The sequence below is a fragment of the Camellia sinensis genome, chromosome 1, assembly GCF_055761805.1.
Source record: "Camellia sinensis isolate YWXY chromosome 1, ASM5576180v1, whole genome shotgun sequence".
In the NCBI taxonomy this organism is placed as follows: Eukaryota; Viridiplantae; Streptophyta; class Magnoliopsida; order Ericales; family Theaceae; genus Camellia; species Camellia sinensis.
The window spans coordinates 219,455,329-219,478,747 of NC_138961.1; the positions used below are offsets into that span (position 1 = coordinate 219,455,329).

General features: G+C 39.5%; 2 protein-coding genes, 1 long non-coding RNA gene and 1 pseudogene across 7 annotated transcripts; 3 read left to right on the forward strand and 1 right to left on the reverse strand.

Annotated features, from left to right (window-relative positions):
* The first annotated feature begins 424 nt into the window (after window positions 1–424).
* LOC114265163 (PLC-like phosphodiesterases superfamily protein) lies at window positions 425–9,841 on the forward strand. Of its 5 annotated transcripts, XR_014344635.1 has the most exons (11): window positions 425–712; window positions 827–949; window positions 1,042–1,179; window positions 1,299–1,397; window positions 1,487–1,790; window positions 1,873–2,096; window positions 2,174–2,260; window positions 7,448–7,878; window positions 9,256–9,331; window positions 9,460–9,478; window positions 9,575–9,841. XR_014344635.1 is itself a non-coding variant. In XM_028205923.2 (8 exons), exons 1-8 carry the CDS (start codon window positions 581–583, stop codon window positions 9,262–9,264), a joined length of 1,116 nt encoding a protein of 371 aa, XP_028061724.1. In that variant the 5' UTR covers window positions 425–580; the 3' UTR covers window positions 9,265–9,525. The 5 variants fall into 5 exon arrangements, 2 of the variants coding, with proteins under 2 accessions (XP_028061724.1, XP_028061723.1); XR_014344637.1 differs by lacking the exon at window positions 7,448–7,878; XR_003630205.2 differs by lacking the exon at window positions 9,575–9,841 and having other exon boundaries at window positions 9,256–9,525.
* LOC114294056 (fasciclin-like arabinogalactan protein 7 pseudogene) lies at window positions 4,656–5,540 on the forward strand (annotated as a pseudogene).
* Window positions 9,842–10,116: 275 nt separating the features above from the next.
* Window positions 10,117–14,133, forward strand: LOC145802831 (uncharacterized). The gene is made up of 2 exons (XR_014344638.1): window positions 10,117–10,224; window positions 13,907–14,133. It is a non-coding gene; the product is annotated as an uncharacterized LOC145802831 (long non-coding RNA).
* LOC114265165 (caffeoyl-CoA O-methyltransferase) lies at window positions 11,126–12,841 on the reverse strand. The gene is made up of 5 exons (XM_028205924.2): window positions 12,317–12,841; window positions 12,129–12,208; window positions 11,891–12,035; window positions 11,655–11,786; window positions 11,126–11,561 (listed from the first exon to the last, which is right to left on the reverse strand). The coding sequence occupies exons 1-5, from the start codon at window positions 12,419–12,421 to the stop codon at window positions 11,268–11,270; spliced, it is 756 nt and encodes a 251-aa protein (XP_028061725.1). The 5' UTR covers window positions 12,422–12,841; the 3' UTR covers window positions 11,126–11,267.
* Window positions 14,134–23,419: the final 9,286 nt, after the last annotated feature.

A 23,419-nucleotide genomic window follows, 5' to 3' on the forward strand; every position in this document is an offset into this window, starting at 1 on the left:
TTTTTTAAATTATATTGACTATTCTTAAAGTTTTAAAAAAATATAATAAATTTAACAATTTTGACATAATTATATTGAGCTTTTTTTTTAAAAAAATTAATTCATATAATATAACACTTAATCTCCTTTTTTCAATAATTTATTAGTTGTATGAATAAAAAATGATATTATTATATTTTTTACATGGAAATATATAATTTACATTATTTATTTTTATGTTTTCACACAATTTTAATTAATTTTGATCAATTTAACATTATTAAAAGAAATATCAATATAATTATGTCAAAATTATTAAAATTACTGTATTTTTTTTTAAAAAAATTAAGGAAATATTAGTATAATTTATTCTTAATTTAATGACATAAAAAAGAAAAGAAAATGAAAAAAAGAAATTAAAGTTGATAAAGCCCGCCGTTGAAACACGAAAACTGGCACCTCCTTCTTCACCCGCGCGTGTGTGTGTGTGTGTGTGAAGCTGCCTTTCTCTCTCTCTCTCTCTCTCTCTCTTTCTCTCTACCAGAGGAGGAGGTGAGATTTTTTAGTACACACTCTCTCTCTCTCTGCATATGCAGTAACCATGTTGGTGTTTTTTGCGAAGAAGCGTATAAGCAGATGCAGAGCTCCTGCAAATTGGTGCCTCTTTCACTCACTCCTCCTTTTTTCGGTTTTCTCCATCACTTCTACTGCTTGCTCCAATAGAAATTGCCAGGTTTCTCTCTCTGTCTCTCTCTTTCTCTCTCTCAACATGTATATATATATATATATGGATCTGTAAATTTCACTCTCTTCTGGGTAATTGAACTTACTTCCAATAACTACACAGCTTCTAGACTCGTGTTCTTCTCCGACCGACTGTGCTTCTTCTCTCTACTGTGGCAATTGCCCCTCAATGAATAAGAATCAACCTGTCTGCACCAGAGGCCAAGCTATAATTCCCACCTCTATTGTAAGCTCCTTCAATTTATGTTTCTCTTTCCTTCCAATTCTGTGATTTTCTCTTCTTATTCTCTGTTTCAATCGAACTCTGGTGATGAGCAGATCAATGGTTTGCCCTTCAACAAGTACTCATGGTTGGTCACCCATAATTCGTTTTCCATTGTTGATGCCCCTTCATTGACCGGTGCTCAGAGAATTACATTCTACAATCAAGAAGACACTGTTACTAATCAATTGACTGTATGTGATTCCTGTTCTTCTTCTTCCCTAACTTCCATTTTCCACTGAATCAAACACACATCTTTCTCTTCTGTTTATTCATTCATTCATGTCTTTTTTCTTTTTTGGGTTTTGTTTAGAATGGAGTGAGAGGGCTGATGTTGGATATGTATGACTTCGAGAACGATATCTGGCTCTGCCATTCATTTCGTGGACAGTGTTACAACTTCACCGCCTTTGTAATCAACCATCCATCCCTTCTCATTAATTTCATGTTCTTACCATCATTTCTTTTGTGAATCATTGTGTGCCATTAAAATGTTTGCAGCAACCTGCAATTAACACCTTGAAGGAAGTAGAATCGTTCTTAGGCGCAAATCCAACAGAAATTGTAACCATTATAATTGAAGATTATGTGCATACTCCAAAAGGGTTAACAAAGCTGTTCACTAATGCGGGGTTAGACAAGTATTGGTTTCCTGTATCTAAAATGCCAAAGAAGGGACATGATTGGCCCACTGTGACTGATATGGTCCGAAAGAATCACCGGTTACTGGTTTTCACTTCTGATTTTTCAAAGGAAGCAAGTGAAGGAATTGCGTATCAGTGGAGGTACATGGTGGAAAATGAACGTGAGTATCGCATAAGTCAGACTACTATTTTGAGAATTTGTTTTTATGCTTTGATCAGTATCAACCTTGTAATGGGTTTCAGCTGGGGATGGTGGTGTGGTACAAGGCTCTTGCCCGAACAGAAAGGAATCGCAGACGCTCAATTCGAGGAGTGCGTCTCTTTTCCTACAGAATTACTTCCCGACAATCCCAGTTCAAGCTGATACTTGCAAAGAGCATTCAGGTCCTCTTGCTGATATGGTTGGTACCTGTTACAAAGCAGCAAAGAATGTGATGCCTAACTTTTTGGCGGTGAACTTTTACATGGTATTGAAAATTTAAGTCTTTGAAAATAGAATGTATATATGTATTCCAATTAATCATTCTGACTTGTAATTATGCAGAGGAGTGATGGAGGAGGTGTTTTTGATGCTCTGGATCGAATGAATGGCCAGACATTGTGTGGATGCAGTTCTGTCACTGCTTGCCAGGTTTATCCACAGCTCCATATTTCTTGGTTGAAACACCACTGCTTTCATTAAACTTATCAGTTTACTTTGTAAACTCTTTCGCATTCTGACTTCTTCTCATGATTTGTGTTCCCAAGTTAATTCTCATGGGGTAAGTGGAGAAGTGTGTCTGGGGTGTTGTGCGATAAATAAATACCCACTAGACTAAAAGGTAAGTTTTATAGAATGGCTATTAGACCAGCTATGTTGTATGTGACGGAGTGTTGGGCAACTAAGAAACAACATGTAGATAAGATGAGTGTGGCTGAGATGAGAATATTAAGGTGGATATGTGGTAAGACTAGACAAGACAGGACATGATTAGAAATGAGTATATTCGGGAATGGGTAGGAGTAGCACCGATAGAAGATAAGTTGAGAGAGAATCGTTTGAGATGGTTTAGTCATATTCAACGGAGACCAACAGAGGCAGTAATGAAGAGATGCGATGCTATAACGGTAGATGAAAGTGTTAGGGGACGGGGTAGGCCTAGATTAACGTTGACTAGCGTTTTAAATAGAGATATGAATCTACTTAATTTGACTAATGAAATGACCTTTGATAAGGCCGCGTGGAGAAGAAAGATTCATGTAGCCGACCCCATTTGATGGGACTTAAGGCTTGGTTTGGTTTGGTTTACAATATATTCAACTCTGTTTGAATTACACAGTTTATTGCTAACTTTGGACATCATGAAGTTTTCAACTGTTTTATTTCCTTATTTAGATTTACCAATTTTCCAAATTCTTCAGTGATGTTTGGTTAATTGAGAAAAAAGAAGAAAGGTAACTCAATCAACTCCTCCCTTGGTTCTTTTTCAAGCTTTCTAAAAACTGGCCTAAATGTTCCACTGGTGTATTACATTGATTTGATTTGGAGTGCCTATCCAAATGCAGGTTGAGGGGTTACAAATATTGGGGGTTTTTTAAGGACAAGCACAAAAAGTTTCCCCCGAAAAGTCCAACAAATATCACCATTATTAAAATATTAAACTTTAAAATAATATAACTTTTGATGTAGATGTCGGTTTTTAACAAAATTAATATTTTTAGAATTTTCTAATTAAGATCTATCAAATAAGATCGATGTTGACTATGAAATTCTATAAAAAATAAAATAAATAAATAAATAAAATTATTACCATTAAAATTGATGTAAACAGTAACAGTAATATGTAACTCTATTTGATAATAACATGTTACTGTGTCTCACAGTAACATGTTACTGTTGAGAGTCATCACTACCCCTTCTCACTTTCTAGAATCTTCTCTCTCTAGAATATTCTAGAAGTTTTCACATAAATCTAAAATACTCCGAAACGATCTAGAAGATTTTGGAAAGACTTAGAGAAATTCGGAAGATTCTAGAATATCCTAGAAGGTTCTGGAACATTAAAGAAGTTTGGAAAACTAGAGAAATCTAGAAAGTTTCGGAAGGTTTTAGAATATTTTAGAGAGGAATAGAAAGCTCTAATATGTACTAGAGTAATCTAGATTGTTTTAAAGTGTAGGGAAAGTATGAGTGTATTCTAGAAAGTTCTTTAATTAGAGTAAATATGAGATGAGTGCATGTACTAAGCAATTGGACAATTGAGTGAAAGAAGAGTGAGTCCAAAGCAAGTGGTTAAGCACTATCTAGTGGAAGGGGTCTCAAGGTCTTGTGTGAGGAAGATACAAAGTGTGAGTGCTTGAATGTATGTGTGAGTGGATAAGTGAAGTGTATTAGTATGTGATTGTATACAAGTGTTTTGTGTACTAGAGTGTTATCAATAAAGGTTGTGTTTCTAGGTCTACCGACGTGTCAAACTCAACAGTTACTCTGTTTGACAATTACTCTATTTGGCAGTAACATGTTACTCTGGTTCACAGTAATATGTTATTCTGGCAATATTGTCTAAGAAGGGAAAAAAATATATATATATTTTACTTTGTCCTTTCTCAATTATGTATTTTCTCCTTAGGAGGTTTATGAAGAAAAATAAATTGGATTGTCCTTTTCACCAAACAAGGGTCCGATGGAGGTATTTTGACTAAATTTCCCACAAATTTATTTGCCAAACTTTAAATTCTTGTTTTTTTCCCATTTTACTTACATGCAAAGGAAATGTTGGTACCAAGATGGGATGAAGCAGGAGTGTTAGAATTTACCACTCACCTACTACCTCCACTATCTTTCTCCACACCTACCACCTCCACTATCACACACTCCACTACCATCCACCTCCACTATCACACACTCCACTACCATCCACCTCCACTATCACACACTCCACTACCATCTTCTCCTCTATATATAGGAATTGTAATATACAGAATATTAACAATCTTGTAAGATATCAAACAATCCATCAATAATAATACAGTATTTTTTAACATGGTATCAGAGCAAGGTTAAGAAACTAGTATCTTCGCTTCACCGGCGGGCGGCAGTCTCGCCTTGGCCGCCCGCCGGACCTCTCATCTTCCAACTATTTCTGCATGCCGGATTTTCATCCACAAAAACCATTGAAACCTTCCAAAACCAAGCCAACAACACCGAAGAAGGAATCACACTCTTTGTCCCGAAAGATGATGCATTTTCATCTCTCAAAAAGTCCACACTCTCCAACCTCACCCAAGACCAGCTCAAGTCACTCTGCCTATTCCATGCATTGTCACACTACTATAGTCTCTCAGATTTCACAAAAAAAAAAAAAAAAAAAAAAAAAAAAAAAAAAAAACCTCAGCGAAACAAGCCCCATCAGCACGTTCGCCGGCGGCCAATACTCTTTGAATTTCACCGATGTGTCAGGAACTGTGCACATTGGCTCCGGTTGGCCCAACACCAAAGTGAGCAGCTCCGTGTACTCGCCTGATCCCATCGCTATTTATCAGGTTGATAAGGTCTTGCTTCCAGAGGCCATCTTTGGGACCGATATTCCTCCGACCCCAGCACCAGCACCAGCCCCGGATATTGACCCAGCAGCGAGAATCGTCCCGACAGTCCACACCAACAGCTTCCGACTGACAATAATACAACCCAGATCCACATACTTCTTCTTCTTCTGCTCTCCCGGACCTAACAACCAGCTCTGCGGCGTCTCGTCCAGTGGCCTCGACAGCGCCGCCTTGTCAAACTCCTCTCCTCAACTGCCCCTCCACACCGCTCTCCTGTAGCGAGATGGCCTTGACATCGCACTGCTCTCAGTACTCCAACAAGTGCCGCAGCGAAGGCGATTGCCCTCTCAGGTCTTCGTTTGCGATTAAATCCATTCTCTCTCTCTCTCTCTCGGTTTAGAGCGGGAGAACATTCAGGGAAATGTGGGTTTGATTTTCACCAAACACTCTCTCTCATCTTTTCCCCTTTTCCAACCCACCATTCTGTTTTTTTTTTGTTTTTTTTTAATCACCCCACTCTTTCTCCTCCCTTTTGCATCCACCGCCCAAAATTCCCTTGTTCCCCACTTCCTTTATTTTATATATATATATATTTCTCTTTTTATTAAAAAAAAAAAAACAAAAACAAAAAAAAAAAAAAAAAAAAAAACCGCAACTCCAACACCCACACAACAGAACCCCTTTCTTTTTCTTTTCTTTTCTTTATTCTCCACTCCCAAAACATTATCATCCACGTTGCTCTACTTTTTCTCTTTTCTTTTATTTTTTTATTTATTTATTTATTTTATTTAAAAAAAAAAAAAAAAAAAAAAAAAACAACAACAAACAAACAAACACGGAGGAAGAAGACGAACTGCAAAATTTTATTCATATCGGGCCTCACCCCGATCATCATTTTACACAAAAAAAAAAAAAAAAAAAAAAAAAAATACAAACAAAACAACCACACCCACAGTGGGATTTTTCTTTTCCCTTCTCTATTCTACTGCAGGTCTCTTCTTCTTACTTTTATCTTGGGTGTCTCGTGCCAGTCCGGTCTCCGTGTTTCCTTGTCCACTGAGCACGTTCACTCCCCCATACTCCTCCACTGCAGCATATGGAGGACCTCCAAATCGGAACATCACGGTGGCCTTCCGCTTCAACTCCTTGTTTTCTGCCCTTAGCACGCTTATCTCTGCTCGCGCATCCTTATACATGCGTTGGAGCAGAGCCAGCTGGGAGTTTAAATGCTGCACCTCATTTGTCCTACTCTGCAGCCGGTTCGACAGGTTTGTGACCGCCGTCATGCTTTCCACACATGCCTTCAAAGTATACTGATTGGCCTCCACATCCGACAGCCCTGCCATTCTTTGCTCCACAGACCGCATCGGAAAGTTCAACGGAGTATACCCAGCGGTGTTTGGTTGAGGTTCACTGGCCACCGCACCAGTTCTCTCTCCTGTGGACTCGTTGAGGTCGGGAAAGAGGGTGAGCAGCCCGCGGGAAGACGAAGCCATTTTTTCTGGGCAACAGAGTGTTATAGAGAGTGTTACAGAGTTTCTTCTCAGCAAAACCTCTCTTTCTCAGCAAAACGAAGAATTTTTTCAGAGGTTTCTCTCAGTTTTTCTGTCTCAGTTTCTGCCTCCTCCGCTTCGGTTTATAAAGACCGTGACACAGAGGCAGCCACGCGCATCGCGGGCCTTTTGACGCCGACAACTTGGCACGTCTTTTGATGGCACACCTTTTTATGACTTGGGCTCGCCTTTTGATGGCACGCCTTTTGAAAAATTGGGCACACCTTTTGAGGGTGCAACTTTTACAACGGTCCGACATGTTCTTCCTCAATATGGTTTTTAGGAAGTTTCACAACTTGGTTCTCCAAATTTTTTTCTTAGTTAAAACGGTAAAATAATAAGAAACTTACAATTTGAAGAAATGCATGAAACTTTTGGGTTTGATGCCTTTTAATGCATTTCTCTTTCTTTTTTTTCTTCTTTTCAACATAAACCTAGAAACAGGTCTCAATAATTTCAAAAAATCTCGAGAGTCAACTTGATATTCTCAAATTCGTATTCAAAAACCCTGATATGAAAACCCATGGCACACAAACATAAATTTGATTTGATGATCCTGTAGATTTGTAGATTTTCTATGAAGATTTGTAGATATTCTATGAAGCTCTGCTGGTTTAGATAAGTTGAGGGGACTGTTTTGATTCCTTAGGGGAAAGATTTCCTTGCTTCCATAAAATGACAGAATTTTTTAATATGATATTGGTGCTGACTTATATCACACCTTTGATGGGATTTCACAGGCAGGATCACCTTTTGGAGTGTGCAAAAGCATTCCAGTATCTAATGGAACTTCACCAACCTCTGCCGCTGGAAGTTTTTCCGGATCTGTGGAGTTATCAGGATCTGCTTCTACAGTAAATGTTACAAGTCCCTCGGTTTTCTGCGTGTTTTATTTCATGTTAATGCTGTTTCTATTATAACTATAAATGGAAATCTCTGAGGTAGATGGTTAATGAGCTGCACCCTTGGGGGTGGGCCTCTGGTGTCTTAGTACGTCAATTTTGGACTCTTAGCATTAGAATAGGTATACTGCTTGTTTGCTTTAGAGAGTGAAGGTCAGGAAATGCTATCTAGATTTATGAAATACGATTAAGAGAAGGGAGGTACTGCATAGGAATTTGAGGTCAAGAGTGGCCAAAAGAGACCAAGAAGATGCCATCACGTGCTTCAGGTATTTTTACGAGACTTTCTGCTAATCTTTGGATACTGCAGTGTGCTTAATAATTAAATAATTTCTGTTTTTCTATTTTTTTGCTCAGTAATTAAATAATTATCTTCTTGTTATGCGATGCATGTCTAACTAAATTTGCTTTAGATCCATGTTGTTTCTTTCATTTGTTTGCCGTGATGGGGATTTGTCCCTCCTCAGGTTGTTTGTTTATAAACACTACGCATCTTCGAAATCCATTTTGGCATTGATAAAGTGTCCTGTTATTTACATGAAATGTATATGGGTAAATGATAAAGCATCTTGAAAGTATTGTTACTGCAAGTATGCTTAGTTGGTGTTGTTTTAGGCTCGGTATGCCTCAGAACAAAGATGTTCAGCAAAGCACTGGAGCTTTTATTTGGCATATATTAATCCAAATTCAACTTTAAATTTTGAAAGCATTCATATGCCCTCTTTCTCAAATATTAGGAATTCTCAGCAAGTGCTTCTGCTGTACTGCCATTGTAGCCTACAGAGGGTCAAATCTTTCACGTGCATTAGGTTTTTAAGGATTTCAGCCTCATCAATTCCATCACTTCCCTTTCGGTCATCGTATTGACTTTTTATGATCAACTTGCACCAATCAATTGTTCATTGAGATGACCATCACGGCTCAAATTATGTCTCCTTTCATCATCATTCCAGGTAATTCCAGATAGTCGTCATCATGTGTGGTTGCTATTTGTTACTGATGAGTTGATTTCCAAGTTTTGCTCATGTGTGGCATGAGGACAAGTAGTGTGCAAACAGACTTTCCAAGCAAACAATTGGTCACCCCTGGGATTTTGGATCATTGATGAGGCTCTGGCATTCTTACAAACTGTTATGATGTCAGACTTAGAGAGTCAAGGAACTTAGCGTAGCAGTAGTTTGTATTTGGGGCTTCAGCACTCTTATGTACCCAAAAAAAGTGTGCTCAATTCTTAGGCTACATTTGGATCTTGGGGTTTTTGAGGGAAAAGAAAACGAAAAGGAAATAGAATTACTTGTACATACTCATTTGTTATAGGTAACTAAACAAAAAGATTAAGACTTTTTTTTTTTTTTTTTAACAAATATATATTAACTTTCTTCTCATTTTCCTAATCCAACGAATAATAGGGGGGGGGGGGGTAAAATAGCTTGGACTTCATTTTCTTTTCCATTTCCTTTTCTCTTCTCATTTATGTTGCATTTGTTTGTATACATGCTCAACTCTTATTTGGGGGGGGGGGGGGGGGGGGGGGGGGGGGGGAATAGCTTGGACTTCATTTTCTTTTCCATTTCCTTTTCTCTTCTCATTTATGTTGCATTTGTATACATGCTCAACTATTATGATCTCTGTTGGTCTGTTGCCAGGTTTTCTGATGGGGCATTTGAGACTGTAGCAGTAGCAGCAAATGGTAGGAGAATATCCGGCTTTGCTTCAGTAGAGGTTCTCCGCTATCATGATGTAGTTTTTTTTTTTTTTTTTTTCAAATAAATAAATAAATTGCAAATGTATTTATGGTTTGTATTTTAAAATTTTAGACTAATTGGGTAATTGTTTTGTGCTTTCACCAGATTGTTGGTATTCTCGAAGGTATTAGGCTCATTTTGCTTTATAGGAATCACTGAATTATTTTGAAAGCATAGTGTGTTTTGGACCTTCACATTGCGTTATTGATTTCCTTGCCAGAATCCAGCATTTGAGATCTGTTTTTAAGGGGGAATAAGGGCCTGGATTAGAATCCTGACAAGCGGGGGAAGGGTAAATGCCCAATAACCGGGCCATTCCCTACGCTTGAGGAAGGTAGGTGCTTAGTTCAAGTCCCAATTAAGAAGAGTGAAGTTGGAATTGATTGTGTGGTGAAGAAATAATGTATAGGGCAAATTACAAAAAAAAAAAAAAAAATTTCTAGAATGTTACGTGTTTTTCAATTTAAATATAAGGATTTTGTTAAAACTCTGATGTTACTTTCATATCAAAATTAAGTTCTCACATCCATCTACGTCTACTAACATTGGTCCTATGTCACGTTGATGTCATCCACGCGTTAGCCTTTGTCCCAAAAAATTAATCTCAAATTGTCACTTTGAATATTTGAACTTGGGAAAAAATATTTAACGGACACCTTAACCATTCGGCCATAGCAATTCTTGTGGTAAATGATTTTCAAACAAATTATTTAAACCATTTTAACTTAGTCTTCTTCAACCTTTTCTTCGTTTGTTGGACTGAACAACAAACTTTCTGGTGACTTTTCAACGAAACTTCAAGTTGCGCGGGGATCTCCTTCTGGGCCGATTTTTCTGGTTCTAGACTCCCTTATCAAGGCGCACCTCTTGGTATGCTCAAAATTTTTTACAATATTATAGTCAATTTTAATTTTATTTTTATTTTGTTTACTTTTTTTATATATGTAATCGGAATGTACTTTCTAAGTAGATTTAATATAATCTATGAAAGAGTTTCGTATGTATATATTAGTTCGTAAGAACGTTTTTAAAATTTTAAAATTGCTTTTTGGATTTATATCCATTCAATTTATATACATTTAAAATGTTTCATATTTAACTAATTGAGTTTTTCAATTCTTTTCATTTTGTTTTCGGTTTACGTATATTTTTTGGATCCTCCATATATATCTAAAACATAACAAATTAGTTGGCTAATACATGAAATAACATAAAATTTCACATCGGTCTATCAAATTTAAATTTAGCTAATTTTGCCCACTAAATAAAAAATTAATTTTTAATTTATTCGCTGGAAAGTCGTTGGAAAATTAAGTCTGGAGGGAAGGTTGAAGAAGACCAAGTTAAAATGTTTTAAATAATTTGTTTGAGAATTATTTACCACAAGAATTATTATGGCAGAATGGTTAAGGTGCTTGTTAAGCACGGCTAAAGTTTAAATTTCCAAAGCAGCAATTTCAAATATTTTTCTGGGGCAGAGATTAGATGGGGCGTTAATTGTTTTGAGGGGCGTTAATTGTTTTGAGGCGTAGATTAGACGGGCGTTAATTGTGATACAGAAGTAACATTTAAATTAAGTTTAAATCTCCAAAGCGGCAATTTCAAATATTTTTTTGGGGGTGGAGATTAGACGTATTATGGCAGAGTGATTGAGGTGCTTGTTAAGCACTTGGTCTAAAGTTTAAATCTCCAAAGATAATTTTAAATATTATTTTGGGGCGGAGATTAGAGGGGGGGGGGGTGTAATTGTGATACGGAAGTAATATCCATGTTTAAATTGAAAAACACGTTAAACTCAGGGATTTTTTTTGTAATTTGGAATCTTCACATCCAGAACTACTGAACAATGAGAACAATGAAAACAAATATAAGTAAACAACAACAATGCCCCTGGCCCTGGTTCAGGTTGATGATCAGCTGATGCGGCGGCACAGAGTGATCCCATCACCAACAGGAAGCTGGCAAATCTCAATCCTTGGATCAACAGCCAAGGCCTTGTTCAGCTCCAACACGAAATCCTTGTAGTACCTGACATACTTCCTGAGCGGGGCATCAGGTGGTGCCACCACAGCTCCATTCCAGAGGGTGTTGTCATAGCCAATCAATCCCCCGACCTTCACAAGATCAATCAGCCTCTTATGGTAGTTAAGGTAGTTGTCCTTGTCAGCATCCACAAAAATGAAATCAAACGACCCATGATATTCAGTCTGCACAACAATTCATACACGTTACATTAGTAGATGAATCATTTAGGATAATCAGAAGAATTATAGGCACTATGGAAAAATTTTGGTACTCACATCCTCAATCATTTGGTCGAGAACAGGGAGGGCAGGGCCTTCTCTGAAATCAATCTTGTGAGCTACACCGGCTTTTTGAATTATAGGGAGACCCAATTCGTAGTTTTCGCGATTGATGTCCATAGCCAATATCTGATACATTCATAATCAATTTTATCTTACATTTTGCCACCTATGTTGTTGATCCAAATTTGACCCAATTAATCTGATTTTCGCATTTTATTTTCTGGATTTACCTTTCCGTCATGGGGGAGAGCAAGGGCGGTGGCGAGGAGAGAGTAACCGGTGTAAACACCTATTTCCATTGTGTTCTTGGCGTTGATGAGCTTGAGGAGCATGTTCAAGAACTGGCCTTCATCAGCAGAGGTTGTCATGATGTTCCTGTTTCATCATTGCAAAATGAATTTTCAGAGCACAAACCACAAACACCTCATGTGGACATATGTATATATATATACAGAGAGAGAGAGAGACCAAGGGTGGTTTGCAGTCAACTGTCGGAGTTGTTTCATGGGTTCAGGCTCTCTTGGATAAACGCTTGTTTCAAGTATGTACTGAAACAGAACAGAGCATATATGCATTCAATGAAATATGCAGAGAGATTGAAGAGAAAGAGACTAAAATTGGGAGAAAATTGAAGGGTTTTGAGTAAAATGTTAGACCTGGTAAAGGGCATCAGATTGCAAGAGACTCTTGTGGCCAACTTCTTGGTGCCTTCCAGCTTGGTTCTCCTTATTTTGCCCATTGATTTCCGCATTGGTCGCCATTACCAAAATCTCTTCTCTCTGTTTTTTTTTTTTCTTTTCTTCTGATCTCTGGGTTTTGAATAATAGATATGTATGGGAAGTGAACCTGAATTGGAATTGTTCTTATAGTGTGGGGGGGGGGGGGTGGGGGGGGGTTGTGTGGAAGGCCTGTCATGAGATGGGGAGGTAGGAGGGGAGTTGGTGAGGGAGAGCTCTCTCTTTCTCTTGAAATGGCAATTGGGTTTGGGGGCCATCTATTGGGGTCCCCGCTGACCTACTTCTCTTTTGGCTGCGTCGTCTCCCTCCTTCCTCCTCATTCCTCAACCACCTCCCTCCCTTCCTCTCTTTTTCTTTTCTTTATTTTTTTAATTATTATTTATTTAAAAAAACCACGAACGGTTGATACATGGATAAAAAAGAATAGGTAATGTTATATGCTAAGTTACCACATTTGTAATTTTGATTATCATAAATAACATAACTTTTAGTCATATTTATTAATAATAAAAAAATTGAGTTGTAATCAAATATCATATGAATTATAACTAAATAACTCTGGGATCATAATAAAAATAATGTTATAATTAACATTACAATGTATTATAACTAACAATGCAATACCAAATACACAAAAATAAAATTTTCAAAAATAATGTATTAAAATATGTAAAGGTAGATATGTGGAGCAAGGATCCTCTAGAGTGATTTTTTTCTAAAGTTTCCTAGAGTACTACATTGTGTGGTTGAGATTTACTGGCAAGTCACATCAATTTTTCTGATGTGACTTGTCAGTAAATCTCATCCACACAATGTAGCATTCTAGGAAACTTTAGGGAAATTTCACTCTAGAGGATCTTTGGTGAGATATGTGTGTGTGCAATGTGTATTAAAAATTTTCCTTTCTTTTTTTAAATTTTTTTTAAGATTTTAAAATCTTTACCCAAATTAAATCTTTTAATTGCTAGTTGGCCGTAGGACCTAATCGAAATGAATTAAGTAAATTAAAATGTATAAAGTCCAAGGTGGAGCATTTGAATTTGCATGAACCAAAAACAAAATTTATGTAAAGAGAAGATAATAACAACGCTTCTAAAGAAAAATGCCTCAGACCCCAGTGGGGGTCATGAATGGTGGCTTCCCATTGGTTAAAAAAAAAACTGTTTTTTTTTTTTTTTTTTTTTTTTGTGTTTGGACGAATGAGGGGCTGCCACCTCCCACTGGGGGTCAGTGGGGGTCGACCCCAGTGGGAGTCTGTAGCATAACCGCGCTTCTAAATATACACTCCTAAAAAGAGTGAGAGTGTATTTTATGAGTGTATTTTAATTTCTGATTTGCAAATTCGGGTGACTTTAATCTCAATATTTTAATATATCCAAATTGCAATTGTAGGTGGGGTTTTTTTTTTTTTCTTCCACTTTCTTTCTTTGTTTATTTATTTATTATTATTACTGTTATTGTTTTTTTATAGGAAATTTTAAATTGCTTAGTTTTTTCACAATATTACAGGTGGGTGGGTGGCGAAAGAAATTGGAGAAAGTAGGTGAAGAAGAAGAAGTGGGCTTCACCAAACGAATTGACCTGCCTTGGATATATATGCTTAGAACAAGCTTTACAATATAGTTTAATGTCACCAACTGAACCACTAAGTCAATATGAGTTGAGATTTTGTAATAGAATATTTTTATTATTACATCATTTACTAATTATAAAATAATTATATGAACTTATCACTATTTTAAATTTTTTTAAAAAAATATTACAACTATTAACATGAATTTTTTCACAATTATTAGATGATGTAATGAAAATTTTCATTATAAATACGAATTGGATAGAAACTCAGTTATGGGCTTGCTTAGCGCTTGCAGTTTACGAGCACTTTCTTTCAACCTTCTCGTATGGTATAGGTTGGGATTCAAATCTTGCCAGGCAAAATAAGGTTGAAGTATGTCTAAAGAGATTTTTTTTGCTAAAATATTAGCGTGTCTTTATATCCAAGACCTATAAAATTTATAAATCATATCAACAAAATGGGACTTGAGCTACACAAGTCTACTCCACAAACTTGTACCGGAGACAGGAGCCAAACTAGAGGTGGGCATAAAGTGGGCTGGGGTTCCATTACATAGTTAGTATGAATATTTCTGTCATCTCAAGTTCATTTGAACATTTCAAATTCACTCTTAAAAGAATTTTTAAGTATCTATTCTGCCCAATTAACTCAATATATATAGGCTAATATAATAAATGAAAAAAAAAGGTAGAAGCACTCCCTCTCCAGGGCCAATTATACTAAAGGTCTCTATAGTTTAGGACTTGTGTCATTTTAGTTTCTGACTTTTCAATTGTGACACATTTGACTTGAATTTTGAATCCTGTTCCAAATAAGAACAATTGAATATACTATTAATCAATTTCAAGGGTAAAGTTGTCAATTTGATAAAATATAAATTAATTTGACAAAAATAAATGCCAAAAGTATTTTTAAATTTTTAAAAATTGTTTCTACCCACCAATGATAAAATTATGTAAAATTGATAAATCTTTTACACATTTATTTTTTTTAACAAATTAATTTTTATTATATGTTTGGATAATGATCATGTAATGGGTGGTTGTTTTTATTTTCATTAAATTAGTTTCTATTTTTTCAAAAGTCAAATATGGCTACAACTTTGATATCATTATTAAACCAATCCATTAAATCAAAAAATTTAAAACTAAAAATATTTCATATATTAAATATATCGATTACACATTAAAAGCCTAGCAACTATCCATTACATGATCATCATCCAAACACATAATGAAAATTAATTTGGTAAAAAAAAATAAATGTGTAAAAGATTTATCTATTTTACATAATTTTATCTTTGGTGGGTAGAAAGAATTTTTAAAAAATCAAAAATATTTTTTTGACATTTATTTTTATCAAATTAGTTTATATTTTATTAAATTGACGACTTTGCCCTTGAAATTGAGTAATGGTATCTTCAATTATCCTTATTTGGAACAATATTCAAAATTCAAGATCAAATATATCATAACCCAAATTATAAAGACTATTAGTGTAATTTGTCCTATAATCAATTTTTTCAGTTTAAATTTTTGCTCTGTTAGCTATAAGTAAAAACTGCATTAATTTTTTTTTTTTTTAAAGGAGAGAAAAAAAGCCTATACGCAACTCTATAAACTATACCAAACAACACCAACCTCTTCTGCTTCGATTTTGTTTGGAACCCTTTTCTTTTTTCTTTTTCTTTTCTTCATATGCTGGAAATTTGAAATAAGATCAATAGTATTCAGCTTGTGTGGCTTGAGTTTTCTGAAATAACTTTTTAGAAAATTGAAACTTTTTATTTTCAGTATTTTATTTTTGTTTTTACTGATTTTTTTTTAACATTTTAAGTAATTTTTTTTAAAAAAAAATTAGATACACATAACATAAATACACTTAAAAAGTCTAATATTTGTAAAAAAAATCTTTAAAAATTTTACTAAATATCAAAAATATAAAAAAATACAAAAATTTAATACATTTTTCGTATTCTTGTTGGAACAATCTTCTGTGTAAATAAAATAAATTGAAACTAATTCAAACAAAATAAAATAAAACTTACAGAATTTATTTTGTTGAACCGACTAAATAATTAAAGACCAAGTCGAGTGTGTAACACTCTATCCTTAAGACAGATTCGCCCCGCTACGGTGCTTACGGTTGAGTGGCGTCTATCTCCCAGGATACAATGATCTAAACAAACTTGTAGTAGCACTCCACACAAATTTGTACGGCGAACTAGAACCTTGTGTTCTTATACTCTCTTTATTATATCTCTAAAACTATAATGAAGATTAAAATGCAAATGAGAAAATTCTGGACAGCAATATGAAAATTGCAGACTGATTTTCGAATCCCAAAGACTGCTAGAACAGTAGGTATTTATAGGCAAAAAAGGTCCTGTCCGAACAGGTGCAACAGAAGTGAACAGGTGTGAAACAGATTTTGAACAGATGCTGTTTTGAGTTCAAACAGATTTGCTGCCAGGTTTTGAATCTGTTCGGAAGTAACAGATCTGTAACTGTTGGGCAGTTAAAACCGAATCTATTGGGCAGTTTTTCAGTTTGAATCTGAGAGGAATTCCGGACAGTAAAGACTTAAATGTAGGACAAAAATTGGAATTCAAATTTGAATTAAATTCCCGCAATATTTTTTGAAAAAATTCAAATGAATTTTGTCCAAAAATTAATACAAGAACCGACCCACACTCGTGCCTGGCTCGGCTCGGCCAGACGGGCGGCGGCGCACGCGCACGTATGGTGGTTCGGGCTAAGGTTCACTTCGTACATAACTTCTCCCTTTTACAAACTTGGGGCCCAACCCAAGTGTTGTAAGGTATAACTTATATACTCAACAAAACTCTCTTAAAGTTTCAATGTGGGACAAGCCTCACAAAGAAACACACATTAAAAATTTTAAATGTCCATTCCACGAACCCAAAAACGACGTCATATTCCCATTCACTCATAAATGGTTTTAACGAACCGTCTTCACCATGTAACTTGTTACGCGACAAGGAACACTTCACCTCTTCGGACCCGCCCCAAAAGACGTTCGGGGCCTACTCAATTTTGGGCTCAAAGATGGCCCAAAATAAGCCTTTATAAACTTATTTTCCCAACAATTCTTGTTTATTTATTGATTTTTTAAAATATTTTTTTATAAATATTTTACTTTTTGGATATAGCTAAGTAAGGTGCACCTAAAAAATAAAAAAAAAATTTGTTTAAAATTTTAAAAATATTCATTAAAAACAAAAAAAAAATATAAACAACCAAAAAACTCAATTTTCATAAAATTGAATTCAAAAAATTGAAACTAAACACAGTAATTATATTTGCAAATTATGCAACCCTTTGGTTTTATGTAATGCATATTATTCATAATACAATTACAAATAACGAATGGATTGTGACGTGTATAGGCCCATAAAGGCAATGAATCACTATGAACAACCCAAGCCCATCACTTGGAGCCCAATACATAACCCAGCTGGTGAGGTCCAGGACAGCTAGAATCCAACATGGCATAAAGAGCCAATGACATTCAGACACATGGCAGCTGAAGGACGAGCCACATCAGCAGACAAAGATCTGCAAAGTTATTGCCACTGCACATCACTATTAATGCAGCCTATCACAACATTTATTACGACAACACCTCTCCGTCGGAACAGGATCCCCTTACCCTAAACAAGGTAAGCTACAGCATAGACTTTCGGCGAGGAGGTCAAGTTGGAAGGGATAGCAAAATGATTACCAAAGGATATAAGCAAACGTTGAAGACAAGAAGAAGGCTAAGCTTTTCTATCTCTAATCTCTCCCTCTACACTCTACTTCTCTTCCTGACTTGCTCGTCGGAGGGTTCACTGGGAGACTACCCCGTTCCCTGTTGAACTTGTTTGCAGGTTATCCGGTGGGCTTGATCATTTGGACCTGGGCTTGAAGAGCTTGGACCAATCCGATCCATTCACTAGGACAAACTGCATCATCAGTTGGCGCCGTCTGTGGGAAGTGGTTCTTATCCGGACGCCAGTTGTGTTCATTGTCGCCGGAGACCCTGTCCTAACAACCTTTTCCTCCTACCCATCCAAGTGTATGGTCACGACTAGATCCATGGCTTCTCACCATAATGCTGCCGACCATCAAACCGACTCTCCCAATCCAAACGACCCACCACAGTATATCATTGAGCTTACCAACACCATTAACCGCATGGCCGAACAAAACCTGGCCCTGATAAATGCTTTACTCCAAAGAAACCTTCCGATGCCTCCTCCACCACCTCCAGATATTCCACCCAACCAAGAAAGAGCCCCGAGCCATACTGTTCCGCAACCCTATCCACCCAACTTGGAAGGTTTGCAACCTCCTACCCCGCATATAAATCTACCACCTCCATTCCCACACCCTTCGGTCATGGCACCAGCCCCTGAAGGGGAAGCCAGCAGCGTCCAGGCCTCATTGACTGACCATGGTGACCACATTCCCCTCTGGGACGCTGAACTCCGAGCAATGAAGCTCCAACTCCAAGGGGTTATACAAAACATTCAGCATAAACCCTCTACCACGGCAAGCTCACCATTTGTTGTCTCCATCCGGGACAAACCTCTGCCCGCCAAGTTCAAGATGCCCACCATTGACTCTTTTGACGGTACGACGGACCCAGTCAACCATCTGGAGACCTACCGTACCCTCATGATCCTCCATGTCTTCCCTGACGAGATCATGTGTCGGGCTTTCCCGTGACACTAAAGGGGTCAGCTCGACTGTGGTTCAGCCAGTTACCAGCAGACTCTGTCTCTACTTTCCAGTATCTCAGTGACTCCTTCCTTAGCCATTTCATTGGAGCCCAGCACTAACACCGCCCTGCAACCCAACTCCTCAACATCCGTCAGACCGAGGGAGAGTCGCTGCGCAGTTTCGTTACCCGCTTCAACACCGAAGCCCTGCAAGTAGCGGCAAACGATGACAAGGTCATCCTCACGGCTTTCATAGCCGAGCTACGATCGTTCGATTTCCTCTTCTCCCTCTCCAAAAACCCCTCGACCTCCATGGCAGCCTACTCCACAAAGCCCAAAAATACATGAATGCTGAAGATTCACTAGCCGCTCGGTAGGATCCAATACCTAAAAACCCGACCCCCAGAGAAAAGAAAAAAGACTCAGAACCCAGAAACACCTAGTATAATAGCCAAACACCCCACTATACTGACCGACCTCCTCGCGCTGACCGGTCGGCACTAGCCCGGTCAGTTCGAGTGGTACACGCTCCTTAATTCTCCCATGGAACAAGTCCTCCACCAGATCCAACGGGACTACCCCCTCAAATGGCCCCTACCCTCACGGACCCCTTCCAATCGGAAAAGACTAGTCCAAATATTGTCGTTTCCACCAGGACCATGGCCATAACACTGATGACTACATCAACCTCAAGGATCAGGTCGAGACCCTAATTCATCAAGGGCATCTCAGCCGGTTCACGGACACCCGCCCACAGTAGAGGCAAAGAACCGAGCCCCTCAGAAACAACCGCCGGCGTACCCCACCCCGGCAACCAGCCCAACCTAACCAAGGCCATGATTGCCCCCCACAACAGCCTCGGCCACCAGGTAATCCCCCTCCGTCAGTTGGTGAAATCCGAGTCATTTCAGGTGGCCTTGCTTGTAGCGGACCATCCTGCTCCGCTCAGAGGGCAGAACTTAAGAAGATAAGGCAAGGCTCAGGCAGAGTAGTTGCCACGGTAGACCGACCCTTCAAACAGCCCAAGCAGTGGACAGAGCCCATCACCTTCACGGACGCCGACTGTACAGACATCCGTTATCCTCATAATCACCCTCTCGTCATTTCTGCCCTCCTCTCCAACTATAAAGTCAGACGGGTTCTCATCGACATCATATTCCTCAACTGCTTCCGCCAGCTCAAGATTGGGGAGGAAAGTCTGTCTCCCCTCCAAACCCCTTTGGTCAGTTTCACTAGCGACCGGGTGACCTCCATCGGCTCCATCGATCTCCTCCTCACCATCGGCAAATACCCACGGCAGACTACCAAGTTGGTCACTTTCCCTGTGGTCGACTGTCCTTCTGCCTACAACATCATCGTTGGCCGCACCGCCCTCAAGGCTTTCCAAGCTATCACTTCAACCTACCACCTCGCCATAAAGTTTCCTACCGACCTGGGCGTCGGGACAGTAAGGGAGAGCAGACCGTAGCCAGGGAATGTAATGTCGCCTCACTCAAGGAAGTCAAGCTGAAGGAGGCCATGATCATTGAAGGAGTTGACATCCGAGATGAGGACGAGCTGGTTAGAGGAGAACCGGTGGAGGAGCTCGGTGAGGTTCCCATCGATCCCACCAACCCTATAAAAACTGCCAAGATCGGTAGCCAACTATCCCCCCAAGCTAAGGCCGACCTTACCGCCCTTCTGATCGAGCACAATGATATATTTGTCTGGACCCATTTAGATATGCCAGGCATTGACCCCTCTTTCGTAACTCACTGCCTCAGTATCGAACCCCATTTCTGACCTTACCGCCAAAAACAGCGCATCTTCCATCCAGAGCGCAATACACTTATAGCCGCAGAGGTTGACAAGCTCTTTGAGGTCCAATTCATCAAAAACGTGGATTACCCTAAATGGTTGTCAAACGTGGTCCTAGTCCGCAAGAACAATGGCAAATGGCGACTCTGTGTCGATTACTCTGACCTAAACCGAGCTTGTCCCAAAGACAGCTATCCTCTTCCCCGCATAGATCTGCTGGTCGACGCCACGGCGGGTCATCAAATGCTCAGCTTCATGGATGCTTTCTCTGGGTACAACCAAATCCTGATGCACCCGTCCGATTGGGAACATACATCCTTTATTACCGACCGAGGTACCTACCACTACCACGTGATGCCATTCAGACTGAAGAATGCTGGGGCCACCTACCAACGGTTGGTCAATGCCATTTTCCATCATCAGATAGGTCGGAATATGGAAGTATATATCGACGACATGCTAGTCAAGAGCAAACTCTCTATTGATCATTTGTCCGACCTGCGAGAGATCTTTGCCACCCTACGCAAGTACCAAATGAAGCTCAACCCAGAGAAGTGCGCATTCGGCGTAGGATCTGGGAAGTTTCTCGGTTTTATGGTCAGTCAGCGGGGCATTGAAGCTAACCCTGAAAAGATCAAGGCCTTGATTGAGATGCAGTAACCCAGAACGGTTAAGAAGGTTCAAAGGTTCACTGGTCGAGTTGCGGCCCTCAACCGCTTCATTTCCCGCACAACAGATAAGTGTCTACCATTCTTCAAAGTTCTTCGGCAAACTTTTGAATGGACAACTAAATCTGAAGAAGCTTTTCAACAGTTGAAGCAGTTCATGGAAAATCCCCCCTCATTTCACAAGCAATTACGGGCAAGCCCCTCTTCCTCTATTTAGCCGTCTCAAGCACCGCAGTCAGTGTAGCTCTTATCAGGGAAGACGACTCTGTCCAACGGCCGGTCTACTACATTAGTCGGGCTCTCAGGGGAGCAGAGCAGAATTACCCATTGTTAGAAAAATTGTCCTTGGCCTTGGTCACCGCCTCCAGACGGCTCCGTCCTTATTTCCAGGCCCATTCCATAGTGGTTCTCACCGACCAACCCTTGAAGAAGGTCATGCAACAACCAGAACTTTCCGGCAGACTCATGCAGTGGTCAGTGGAACTCTGTCAGTTTGACATCTCCTACCGGCCTCGAACAGCAATTAAGGGACAAGCTGTCGCAGATTTCATCCTAGAATTCACTAATCCTACCCCAACCGCTGCGCCCCCACCCCCACCAACCCCTACCGAGCTAGAAGACCCGCATTCATGGACTCTCAACGTCGACGGATCATCCCGCAGGGAAGGTAGTGGGGCTGGCCTCATTCTCACCGCCCTTGAGGGTGGCTATTTCAAATGTGCTATTCATTTCTTGTTTAATGCCAGTAACAATGAGGCCGAATATGAGGCATTGATAGCCGGAATCCGCCTCGCCAAGGACATTGGAGTCAGCCACATCCGGGTGTTCAGCGACTCCCAGCTTATCGTCGGCCAGATTACGGGGGAATTCGATGCCAAGAAGGACACAATGTGGGCTTACAGGGATATGGCCCTCCTCCTTGTTCGCCTCTTCAATACTTTCCACATCAAGCACATACCTCGGGCGAAAAACTCCAAGGCAGATGAGATGACTCAGTTGGCCTCTACAGACCAGTCCAACCTCAGCCACGATGTCCGCCTCGAATACCTAGCCCATCCGGCCATCTCACCCAACTTACAAGAAGTGCAGTTTCTCCAAAACGAACCTATCCCTTGGGAGTCAGACATCTTTCTATTTTTGACAACGGGAGAACTCCCAGATGACCAACAGCAGGCCGCCAAAGTCAGGGCCCGGTCGTCCAATTACAATCTGGTTAGTGGCGTCTTGTACAAACGTGGTTTTTCATGCCCATACCTACGATGCCTCAATTCGGCTCAAGCAACCTATGTAATGCGGTAAATCCATGAGGGAATTTGTGGTAATCATTCGGGCGGCATGTCTTTGGCCCACAAAATACTCTGTATTGGTTATTTCTGGCCAACTCTCAATCAAGATGTGACTGATTTCGTGCTCAAATGTGATAAGTGTCAACGTTTTGCCAACATCCCCCATGCTCCTCCTACAGAGTTGATCACACTTTGCAGCCCTTATCCGTTCGCCAAATAGGGGATCGACTTGGTCGGTCTACTTCCCACCGGCCGAGGTCAGACCAAGTTCGCGATCGTCGCTATTGATTACTTCACCAAGTGGGTAGAGGCAGAACCCCTTGCCACCATTACTGAGTGGAACACAACCAAGTTCATCTGGCAGTCGATCGTTTGCAGATTTGGCATCCCTTAGGCCATCGTCTTCGACAACGACAAACAATTTGACAACACCAAGTACAGGAAGTTCTGTGCCGACCTCCAGATTCAACCATGTTTCTCTTCCCCCGGTTATCCCCAAGCCAATGGCCAAGTCGAGGTCACCAACCGTTCTCTCCTGAAGATCATCAAAACTAAGCTCGAAGCTGCTAGGGACTTTGGGCTGAGGAACTACCGAATGTACTCTGGGCTTACCGAACTACAGCTCGGACTCCCACTGGGAAAACCCCTTTCCGCTTAACATACGGCGCTGAGGCGGTTATTCCAGTAAAAGTCGGTTTGCCTACTCCCAGGGTTTTACATCTGGATCCAGCACTAACCGAAGAGCTCCGTCCGCCAGACCTGGACCTAATTGAAGAACTTAGAGAGACCACCGCTGTCAGACTAGCCTCATACCAACAGAAAATGAGAACACACTACAACCGCAAAGTCCGACCAAGAGAGTTCGCTGTAGGGGACCTTGTCTTGAGAGAAGCAACTCTTGCTACCAAAAATCCAACTGAGGGTAAACTGGCAGCCAAATGGGAGAGACCTTACGTTTTGAAAGCCCGA

What these genes read in the sequence shown, in the direction of transcription:
- LOC114265163 (XM_028205922.2), top strand. Translation starts at nt 581, where the DNA reads ATGTTGGTGTTTTTTGCGAAGAAGCGTATAAGCAGATGCAGAGCTCCT. An exon ending in CTATAATTCCCACCTCTATT is followed by an intron (nt 950 to 1,041) that starts GTAAGCTCCTTC and finishes GGTGATGAGCAG; the next exon opens with ATCAATGGTTTGCCCTTCAA. An exon ending in GTACATGGTGGAAAATGAAC is followed by an intron (nt 1,791 to 1,872) that starts GTGAGTATCGCA and finishes AATGGGTTTCAG; the next exon opens with CTGGGGATGGTGGTGTGGTA.
- LOC114265165 (XM_028205924.2), bottom strand. Translation starts at nt 12,421, where the DNA reads ATGGCGACCAATGCGGAAATCAATGGGCAAAATAAGGAGAACCAAGCT. An exon ending in CTCTCCCCCATGACGGAAAG is followed by an intron (nt 11,787 to 11,890) that starts GTAAATCCAGAA and finishes TGAATGTATCAG; the next exon opens with ATATTGGCTATGGACATCAA. An exon ending in TCGACCAAATGATTGAGGAT is followed by an intron (nt 11,562 to 11,654) that starts GTGAGTACCAAA and finishes ATTGTTGTGCAG; the next exon opens with ACTGAATATCATGGGTCGTT.